This window comes from Dioscorea cayenensis, chromosome 8 (genome assembly GCF_009730915.1).
Source record: "Dioscorea cayenensis subsp. rotundata cultivar TDr96_F1 chromosome 8, TDr96_F1_v2_PseudoChromosome.rev07_lg8_w22 25.fasta, whole genome shotgun sequence".
Classification (NCBI taxonomy): Eukaryota; Viridiplantae; Streptophyta; class Magnoliopsida; order Dioscoreales; family Dioscoreaceae; genus Dioscorea; species Dioscorea cayenensis.
Window position 1 is genome coordinate 3,764,904 of NC_052478.1, and position 11,314 is coordinate 3,776,217.

The 11,314-nt window shown below is 36.1% G+C and overlaps 1 protein-coding gene and 1 pseudogene across 2 annotated transcripts; both read left to right on the top strand.

Annotated features, from left to right (window-relative positions):
• The first annotated feature begins 797 nt into the window (after nt 1-797).
• Nucleotides 798-6,006, top strand: LOC120267428 (protein WVD2-like 1). 2 transcript variants are annotated; one of them, XM_039275074.1, is made up of 7 exons: nt 798-938; nt 2,172-2,715; nt 3,195-3,283; nt 3,364-3,457; nt 3,551-3,622; nt 4,213-4,323; nt 5,430-6,006. In XM_039275074.1, the coding sequence occupies exons 2-7, from the start codon at nt 2,176-2,178 to the stop codon at nt 5,760-5,762; spliced, it is 1,239 nt and encodes a 412-aa protein (XP_039131008.1). In that variant the 5' UTR covers nt 798-938; nt 2,172-2,175; the 3' UTR covers nt 5,763-6,006. The 2 variants fall into 2 exon arrangements, with proteins under 2 accessions (XP_039131008.1, XP_039131009.1); XM_039275075.1 differs by having other exon boundaries at nt 798-933.
• Nucleotides 6,007-6,306: 300 nt separating this feature from the next.
• Nucleotides 6,307-11,287, top strand: LOC120267550 (annotated as a pseudogene).
• The last annotated feature ends 27 nt before the right edge of the window (nt 11,288-11,314 follow it).

Sequence of the window (11,314 nt, forward strand, 5' to 3'; positions counted from 1 at the left end):
TTTTTGACCATTATTGAGGAGAGGAAATGGACTTAGAATCTTTCAAGTATGAAGGAAATGAGTTGCCATTCCATTCTCTGCAAGAAATGAAGGTTGTGCAACATGAAGACGAACAATATAAGAATTGATGTTTTCTTAAAAATTATCTACTAATTTTATATTAATTCCTTTATTGCAATAGTCACTCTTTTGAAAATTTTTCACAACAATACATAGAAATTGGAAGTTAAATGTACAATTATGAATATGCTCACAAACTTATAATAATAATTATTTATTTTAAAATAAAAATATCTAAGTTCAAAAGCAGACTAAAAGACTTATTATCTAAAATTATTTAGTTTTATTTTGAAAACCAAGAGTGCCACGATAAAAAAAATTTTAAATGCAAAATTTGTTAATAAAAGAATAACAACGGACCAAATTTCTCATCCCGAATTGAAAATATGTGAATTGAATGATTAATTTTTAATTTTGTGTGCATGCTCCTGATATATATAGTGGTTGTGGTTTTCAAAAACTTAAAAAAAAAACCATTCTTATGTTAATGATTGGCATATCTGAATATTGAAACACCAAAAACCCTCAATTTATGGCTGACAACTCAGTTGATTAACAACCAAGATAAAGAAAACTTCATCCAGTTGGCAACCAAATCCCATAACTTAGAAGTGCGATAATCCCGGCGGTAATCTCACCGCGAAAACCCATAACCGTCAAACTTGAAGCCACGACCGCGAGAAATAAAAAAAACCGTCAGTTGACGGCGTTAGACTACCTGGCGACTATAAATAGCGAAGCTTCGTCGGTCTCGTGAACAGCGACGAGCAGCGGCGAGAAGCGGTGGAAGAAGAGCAGCTGATTTCTCGAGTGGCAATCGCTCGCCGGAGATCGAGATCTCAGGGATCTCGCTAATCGGACTTCGAAATCGCTGTAAGGTGATTAGCATTTCCTTCTCTTGCCTTTTTCTTGTTCGATCCTGCGAACTCTTTTTAATCGCTGGTTGTTGTTTCGCATTGTTTTGGTGGATCGGTGTTTGGGCGGGTGGGATCTGGTTTGTTTTGCTCGGATCTTGCTTTGATTTGGTTGGAAAAAGTGAAAATGTTTGAGTGTTTTTTTTTAAATTTAATCTTTTTGTCTTTCGGTGTGAGAAGTACTGCATTTTGACTGTCCTGCGTTTGAATTTGATTGCATTTCCTTAAAATCAACGAGATAGACTTAGAATTCCAGCGGTTGTGGTTCTTCTGTGGGTGCCATTGTGTAGATCTTCAGCAAGTTGTTGTATTCAGGTGTAGATGTTGGTGGATCCATTCATTACTCAGTGTCTTTGTGCATTCAATCGGTTGGTACACACTTGTGGTTTTAGTTCTAATGGAAGATTAGCTCTTGCTGTTTAGGAAAGTGCACTTTTTGCATCTGATTGATTATTCATTCAGTTGGGGCGCTGGCATTTGGTGCTATCCACTCCTTGTTCTTCTGTCAAGAAGAAGTGAGAAGCACTTTGGCCACAGCCTCAAGTTTCTGTGACATTGGCTGGCCGCTTGCTTGCAATTTTTCTGGAATTGCTTTCTTTGCATGTCTATGTTTCTTTATTCATCTCCAGCAACATTTACATCCTCATCCTGGCTACTGCTGCCTCTTTGTTTCATTTATCTTGTGAGCCCTAATTCGCCTTGCAGTTGTTATCAGGCAGTTTCACTATAGCCTCTATTTAGGATTTCATGATTATGTATTTATATTGAAAAATGGTATTAGTCACCACATCCATTTTGAGAAAGTTTTGGCGTCTTAAAATTGGAAGATGAGAAGATAATGGGAAAGACTTTCTGCTAAACATATAAGTTGATCCTCTTCTATGAATTATTTTGGATTGAAAGTTGTAGTGTGATTGTGTGAGTGGCTCATTTGGTACATTTTCACTATACAACACTTGTTGTATATGAAGTGATTAAAAAAATAGTAGCTATATAACACTTGTAGTATATGAAGTGATAAAAAAAGAGTAAATTTTTACCCTCATAAATACTAAAATATCCGTAACTTATGGCCATTTTTTTGTAGAAATTGACTGAAACAATTGATGATTTAAAAATGCCATATGATTTGATTTTCATTTTGTTTTCAACCCATCATGTGCTGACTAGTTGATGAATTTTCTCTCTATATTGCAGTCTGATGGGAAAAGAAGTTATAGAAATGTCTGCTGATGAAGAATTAGATAGTGTTCTTATTTCAACTGATGGTCTTTCTTCCAAACTTCTCGAAGAGTCTGCATTAGACAAAGTTATGATGGGCATTTCTGATTCCAGCATTCTTGATGAAGCTGTAGAGACTAAAGCCGAAGAAAAATTATTCATAAAGGAATCTCCTGATAAAGCTGCTTTAATTCATCAAGATAGAATTTGTAACAATGGAAATGGAATTGCTGCTGTGAACAACTCAAGTGTCCAGCCTGATGCACCAGAGATGGTATCAGTAACTTGTGAAGCTCAGTCGCCCCTTAATCAGAAGCAAGACTCTAGCATTAAACCAAAAACCAAAGCTGCCTCTGGAACTTCACGATCGAACTACACTGTTCCCCAACCATTTGCTCTTGCAACTTATAAGCGAGCCTTGGGTGGAATTCGGGATTCTATTCCTGATGCTGCTGGTAATGGAAACAAGCCTGCTAATCAGAGCAACAAGCTGATATCAAACATGACAAAAAAGAGTGAGGTAGATTTTCCTTTTCTTCTTCCTCACCTAGAACAGTCTTTTCTTGGAAATTATTTTCTAACAGTTTTCCAATGGTCAAATGAAATTGTCCATTTTTAGTTGGTTAACTTTGATCCCTTCACATTTAGCTTAAATAGTTTAAAGAGATTCTGAAGTACATGTCTTTTTTTCTTCTACACTGGTTCTGAATGCTTGCTTCTGAAATATGTTCTGGAGGAAGCCATTTTCTAATTGTAGTCTGGGAAGCAACTTTCCTGGAAACATAGTTTTTGTCCTTTTCTTTTAGGTGTCCAACTGTATGAAAATCAGCATTCTATACGGTAGTGGTTCTGTGTAATACACTACCTTTGGCAAAGTATTTGAAGCTTTTCTTTTCTTTTCTTTTCTTTTTCACTGAACAATATGGAAATTAGCAAATGTCGTGTAAGTGCACTGTTGTGTCTGTAATAACCGTTCTATGTTTACAATTTTTTCTGCAGAAAAAATTGTCTCTTGAATCAAGGAAGCCTCTTCAACCTGATAATACAATGCACCACGATGATGAGGATGCTTGCTCTGTTGCTTCTTCGTATCCTTTTGTTGTTTTATTTTTCTTTGACCAATGTTATTTTCTCCTAGAATTGCTGGGGGTTTCCTTAGTTTACACAGAACCACTGCATCTGTACGAGGAATGAAGGTTGGATCAACACTGGCATCTGCTCCAGTCTTTAGAGTCTCGGAGCGGGCACAGAAGCGGAAAGAGGTAATGTTTGTTGGTCATTATTTATTTTAATTTATGATGTTCAGAAGGCAATTAAGGAAGATCTTTTTCTGTCGTTGTTTTTTCCCCTGACAGTTCTACTCAAAATTAGAAGAGAAGCACCAGGCTTTGGAGGCAGAGAAAAACCAGTCTGAAGCCAGGACAAAGGTATGTTATTTTCCCAATCAAACATTCCGACTGTTGGGTCCCTTCATTTCAATTTAACTTGTATTTGCTCTCAATCTTCACTGTCCAATTGCATGTTTAGAATTTTAGGTGTTCCATGTAAAGCTTGTGGAATTGGTTTCAGATAATTGATAGGATTGGTTGTCTTAAGTCCTTTACTGAAATAGAGGACTATTTAAAAGGTATAGTATAACAAAAGGTTCATCTTGTGAATCAGATAACCAGTTGCTAAATTTGTTTTGGCGACAGCGGTTACTCTTATTGGCGTTAGTGAGTCAGTATATGCTCTGAACTAAAAGTTTTTGCTGGATCATCAGACTAATTTTTTAAGGCCACATTCCCTTTACTTGCCCCTTGGATGATACTTTTTACTCCCTCATCAATATTCAGGCCCTTGCAGTTGAAGTTCTTCTGAGAACACATTAGGGTAGTGGTGATGGAAGGAGCTGCGTCATTAATGTTAAATTGCAAGTTGTGTGTTTTTGGCGGAACTTTAAATCCCAACTAAGTTATTATATGGTTTTTACTGGATGCACAATTTAATCTTATTTATAAATTCTCATCTTTTCCAGGAAGAGCGAGAAGCAGCTATAAGGCAATTGAGGAAGAGTTTGAATTTCAAAGCAACACCAATGCCTAGTTTCTACCATGAGGGACCACCTCCCAAAGTTGAACTTAAAAAGGTAGTCATTAAAGTTACTCTTTAGTAATTAAAGTGTTCTAGAAATAAAATATTATAAGCAACATTAAGCTTGATGAACACAGTGCAATGCTCATAATGGACTTACAGAGTTGCAGTTATATCATTCAACATGCCAATATTTCTGGCTCAAGTTTACATTTCCTCTCATACCAAACTAGCGGTTAACCTGTCATTTACCTGAACCAGATCCTTTAGGAATATCTTGCACTTGTGACTCGCAAAAATATTTGGTAGACATGACTTATGCTGCTGATCATCTGTTACCCACTTTTTAGTCAGATTACTGGGTTAACATTTTAGATGAAGCAGACAAATATGCATTGTGAATTCACTATTTTCTTTTTTTAATTTGAATTGACTACAAGCATATGCTACCTAAAGAAAAACATGGCTTGCTTGAGGAGGTGGTAACTTTGTATAATTTTTCTCAATTATGGCCTGCCTAAAAGCTTTGATCAAGTTCAACCAAGAGTGACAACTGTAGCGGTTTACTTTGCTGTTCCTACTGTATCTAAGATATTAAAAGATTGATTATGGATGCCCTATCTAATTCCCAGAGTAATGAGCAATCTTCACATCAGATATTACAAAATCATTTGCTATATGATTGTTTGCAGATCACAAATTTTACTGATTCCTGTATAAGTTTTATTCCCAAGGCCCAAGTACTTGGCGTTTTACATTTTTCTCCCAAACTTGTGAATTATCCCCTTTGGATAAGATTCTCTGTTACAACAATGAGGTTGCACATGTAGTTTTCCTTTCACAACTGAGAAATAAATTGGCAAATCCACATAGCCTTATGTAGTTTCTTGGCTGAAATATATCCATATGTTGTAAATAGATGGGACTACTACAATTGTTGGATTGATGTAGTTTTTTTATGATCAGATAGCAAGATATAACTTAGCTCAATAAAAAGATGAGCTACTTATTGATAATATCTAAACAAAGGGGGAAAATGGTTATTTTCAAGTATATGGTTTGGGCTTTTGGATAGTTGTTAAACTGGCTAAAAATGCTTGATGAACTTGAAAAGTCTGAACCTTTTTACTGCAACTACTCTTTTCTCTTTGTTGGGAATAGGTACCACCAACTCGTGCAAAATCCCCAAAGCTTGGTCGAAGGAAGAGCTGCGGTGATGCAACAAATCCATCTACTAGAGATAAGCAGGCAGGAGACCGAAATAGGCTGAATCGTCATAGTTTGGGAAGCATAAAACAGGAGGCAAACAAAAACAATGGTCGAAAGAACAGCAACTCAAGTCATAAAGAAAAAGAAGGCTCCAAACCAGCGAAGGATGATTTGAAAGACCTTGATTGTGAAGTAGCAGAGCCCAAAGCTACCGATGATGTCTCTGTGAACGATAGTGATGATGTCTCTGTGAAAGTTATCGATGATGTCTCTGTGGAATCCTGATTAGGAATCGGTATATGTTTTAATTTGGCTCCTGCATCACAGAATTGATTGTCTAAAGATGAAGTGTTGGTTGTGACAGTTGCTTAATTTCCTATATGTGAAACTCTTCAGCAAGACTTGTGTGATGTATGATGTTGTAAATTTTGTAAGTTATATTACTACTCTATGACTTTGAGTCTGCAGGGTGGCTTCTTGACTTGGTTACCCATAAATATTCTGTTATAAATTCTATCATTGCTCTCTATTCCCATCTCTTGTAATTTTTTTGAGGTACAAAATGATAATGTAATAGTAACACAATGTGAATATCTGAAATCTTTAATATGATAACACATAAGCACCGCAAATAGCTCAAATTAAGCTTGTGCTAAAACAGAAAATTTATTCAATGATTAAAAATCCTTGTTTTTTTAAAAAAATATATATATTATTTCTGATGCGAAATATTGATTTAAGCTTTCAAACTTTTAAGCGGGAATTATTTGGTAAATAATGAAGTGAAAATTTTAAAATTTACTCCAAAAGGCCAGCTCAAACATCTCAAAGCTCGTCCATTCTTTGCGCGAGACCTCAACCCTATCGATACAAACCCTTGCCATGACCCTGGCTCTCCTCAGCTCCGCCCTCAACTTCAAACCCTCGAACCCCTTCTTCTCCAGAAACCCTTGCCTTCCACCTTCCCCGATTCCATTGCCTTTCATCTTTGCGGATGTCAAACCCTCCAAGAAGCAATCCATGGATGGAAGGACAAGTGCTCCTCGAGGGAAGAGCAGTAATACTAAGAAGAGGCCTTCGTATGGGACTTCAAGGAGATCAATAATCAAGAAGTCATTTAGCCAGGAGCAGGTTGTGTTCACTTCTCCGGTGAGGTCAGACCCCAGTCGTCGGCATAATCGGCGGTGGAATCGCCGGTCTTGTCTGTGCTGCCACTCTTGAGGAGAGGGGGATTCGTTCTACAGTCTTTGATACGGTGAGGAGCTTATTGTTATTCTTAATGCTCTTTGGTGGTTTTTCAGCTTGAAATGAATCAATGATGTTGATATATATATATTGGTCATGATTTTGGTAATTCATGCGGTTGAGAATGATAGAGAAAACACAGAAAGGATTATGTGTTAAAACCAATACGAAGCTTAGCTGAAATTGCATAAAATTGAATTTAGGAGGCTGGCTGGTTCTTGATATCAAAATTTATACTTAGTACCGTTTGATTGGACAATTAGCATTAATCCATTTAAGTTGGTTTAGAAATTTTTCATCCAACAGTGACTGAACGTCCATGTGGATGAGCTTTTATATATTTCACTTTGAGAAAAAGTTCTTTCTAAGGCTTTGGATTGGAGCTTATGGCAGAACTAGCCTTTTTCTTTTCCTTTTTATTGACCCTTTTTGCAGGAGATGCTGAACATAGATCTTGTGGTCCAAAAGTGCTTTTTGAATAAATTAAAAACTTTTGGCAGAGTCTTCAAAGCCATATAATATTCTTTAACTTGACTTCTTAGGAACATGGTTTTACTATGCTAAGAGGCCGTTTATGCTGGAAATGTCAATGATGATGTTCAAGAATTATATCCCTGATTGATGCTTATTATCTGCATGGAAAGTTAATTTGGAAATTTTATACTCTTTAGGGTATGCATGGTTTGGGGGGGAGGATGGCTACCAGATTGATTGAGTGTGAACAACAATTGGTATTTGATCATGCTGCTCAGTTCTTCACTGTTAGTGATTTGAAATTTCAGAAATTGGTTGAGAGATGGTTGAGTCAGGGTCTGGTTCGTGAGTGGAAAGGTCTAGTGGGAGAACTGGAGGTGGGTGGTCATTTTAAGCCCATACCTTCCTCAAGTCCAAGATACATAGGCGTGAATGGGATGAAACACCTTGCAGATTCCGTTCTTTGTCAGGTTAGAATTCTAATTTTATATTATTTTTACTACATGCCTTGATAATGATCAATATATATATATATATATATATATATATATCTACGACTTCAGTGAGTTGTTATGCATTTCGATCTTTCCTTTTTCTACTAAAGGTCAGATAGTATATTTTTCTCTGTACCTTGGAACTTCCTTTGCATACTCTTTCAACTTCTTTCTCAGTAGTTATAGCTGGTGGAAGTGATTAGTGCCTCATGTTTCCTCAGAGAATTTTACAGAGTTGTACTTATTTTCTCTGAGTAAGGCCCAAGGGCATTGATATTTTAAAAAATTTGTGATATTTTCATAAATGTCAAAGATGTCTTATTTTCTCCTATCATATACCTATGCAATAAACACATCTCTATTTGTCAAGTATTAGATAACTCATGCCTCAAAAGTATGTAGATGAAATTTTGCATGCTTTTTATTTTTATTTATTAACCAGTTATAGTGCCTTGGTTTTACACAGTTCACCTTTCTATCACCTGAGTCATGAGACATTGAACTTGCCTTTGGATTGATGAAAATTGAAGAAAAATCAAAGAAAAGAAGAGAGAATTTTCTTGTGTTTATTTGGATGAGGAAAGAAGTTTTGCGATAAGCAAATGAGCGAAAGTTATTACTCTAAAGTTCTGTGTTTTTTCCTTGATCATTTTTCTTTACTTTTCTTCTTTCCTCCATTTCCTCCATTTCTCCTCAATCCAAGCACAACCTGAATGAATGCAGATTCATAGATATGAAAATAACACATTTGAAAATGTACATAGTATAGTTGTGTGTGTCGGTGTGTATTTGATGGCTGTTCCATAATAAATTTATTTGATATTTTTCTTTGAGCATTACAACTTAAGTATTCAGCATCTGAAATATTACATTCTCCTACTGTTTGGCTATTTCTGAGTACATTTTTTTTCATTCTTTTTATTTGTACTAGAATTTTGTCAGTAACTGTGCAGTATGACTTATTTATATTTTTCTAAATTGCAATTCCAATTCAAATGCAGAAAACCATGGTCAATATTGTGAGACCATGTTGGATTAGTCAGCTTGATCCATTTAATGGGAGGTGGCATTTAAGCGAGAAAGGAAAACTACATGGACAGTTTGATGCAATTGTGATCGCACATAATGGTAAGTTGGTAACTAATCTGAATATTTTCCCCTTTTGTTTCCATGAGAACGCATTATTTTTGTCATTTTTACATGATTACCACAAACTCATTTCTGAAGAAATGAAACCTTTGAATCATATAATCCAAAAAGGCTAAGTTAAAGTTTGCTTTATTAGTTAAAGCTTTACTGTATCCAATCTTTGCTTTCATTCTATATAATTCTGTCAATCTAACTATTTAAAACGTTGAATTCAAGCTCCTTAAAACTTCTTATTGGGATGATAAGTCTAAAAGGATGAACCATAAAATGTTCTTCATTCAATTTCATGCCAAAATAATGCTTCTTGGTATGCAATTGTCAAGCCTAGTGTTGAGGTGCGCTACCATTGCTGCAATGTACTTAGAGGAATCGATGCAAACCTTTGAGGTTTAAACTACATTTCTATTGGGTACCGTATGGACCCTTTTTAAATTGTCTTCTGTTTTAGGTGTCTAGATGGAGGAATAAGGGCCCCTCTTGTTTGTCAAAACCTTGCCAAACCACCTAGCATTGGGGTCTGGCTGTTGCTTATCAGTTGTATTACTATGTATTGGGTAAAAAATTGATCCATGAACAAATTTCAAGCTTGAATTTCCTCTGAAGCTAAACCAAGATGATCTCAAACTTTGCGTTTCATATCTGTAAGTGTTATATATTCTTTTTATGCCTAACAGACGAATACATTTTAGATTTTGTTGTGAACAGGAAAATGTGCAAACCGTCTGCTTTCTTCTTCTGGCTTACCCTCGTTGACTAGACAAATGAAGGTATGCACAAACCTTAAACTGGAATGAACTCAACCTATTCTTATAGTTGTTGTTTTTATTACTCAACTGTTAGTCTTTGGTTTTTGCAGAGGCTGGAACTGAGTGCTATCTGGGCACTTCTTGCAGCGTTTAAAGACCCTCTTCCGGTTTCATGCAATGGAACTTCCTCAACTTTTGAAGGGGCTTTTGTGAAGGGTATTGATTCAGTTTCTTGGATGGCTAACAACACTAGCAAACTGTTCCCATCTCATAACGGCTTGTCACAGTGCTGGACATTTTTCAGCACAGCTACTTATGGAAAGCAAAACAAGGTTCCACAGGTCGGTATTATACTGACTTTGTTTTTATTGTGCCCATCAATATCATATTACAGATTTTGCATATAAATAACATTATAGTTATTATTTTTAACTTAGAGTTCTAGGGCCACATGGACAAGTTATCTTAATTGAATCTAAACACAAGATTGTTGAATTTAGGTGATTTGAAGATTAAATTGAGCAAACATTTCAGGGACAATGAGTGGCTTGAGCCTCTTTTTTTTTTTTTTTAATATATAATTAATGGACTTTAACTTGCATCTTATTATGCACTAGGAAAGCATTCCTGCTATCACTGCTGAGAAAGTGAAGAAAGACATGCTTGGGGGAGTAGAAACTGCCCTCGGTTTAACCAAGGGAACACTTCCGCTTCCATTTTACACAAGAGTACAATTATGGTCCGCATATATAATCAGTTCTGAAAGTTAATTTTGACGGATTCTACTTTCAAGTTAGTTCAGTGACATGTTTCTTTTCCTTTCTATTTTAGGGGTGCGGCACTTCCAACAAACACACCAGCAACTCCATTTATTTTTGATCCTCAGGGACGAGGGGGAATTTGTGGTGATTGGCTTCTTGGATCAAGTGTAGAATCTGCAGCCCTAAGTGGCATGGGTCTTGCCAATCATGTAAGTGCATGTTCATTTTCTTTACTTGAGATATTCAGCGTATTGCATACTTGAAAGCTTCTCGATAAAGGCCGTCACTTATTCAATCACCAGTAGTACTTCTTGCCGATCTTTAAAAAATTCTAAGTAATGCCATGGAAAAATTAAATGATTTCATTGAGTAAAAAAGCTATTTTATTTTGGACATGTAACACTAGTCAAATATTGAGAGCTCAATAGAAACTAATTCGCCTCCTTCATAGCTCATTCTTTTCGGAAATGCAGATTGCAGACTATTTCCAAAGTGAAGGAGCTCATTCTGATGAGTTTGCAGTTGGTCTACAAGATGCATTTCAACCTGTGGCTGGTCATGATATTGGTCAGTTCCCCGGCACCAACTATGGAGAACAAATATCTAAATCTCCAATCACTGTGGCTGTGTAACGAATCATCAGTAACCCGGTTCATATATCCATTGATGACTATACTTGAATAGGGTATGTGATTTCCCCCCCAAGGATATAAATTTATGTCTAAATCATTTGGTTGATGATCCAAGGAATTGATTTTATTTTTTAACATGAATCATTGGACCTTGGACTTGCACAAAGAAAGTGCCTTGGATTACATGTGAACTTGGGGTAGGGTTTGATGAACATCATTAGAACCAAAAAGTTTCCATGCTGAGATATAGGTGAACCATTACATAAACCATTTGGTTGGCCTAAAAAAAGAAAACTGGGAAAAAAAAAATACATATTTTACACTCCAGAAAGCAAC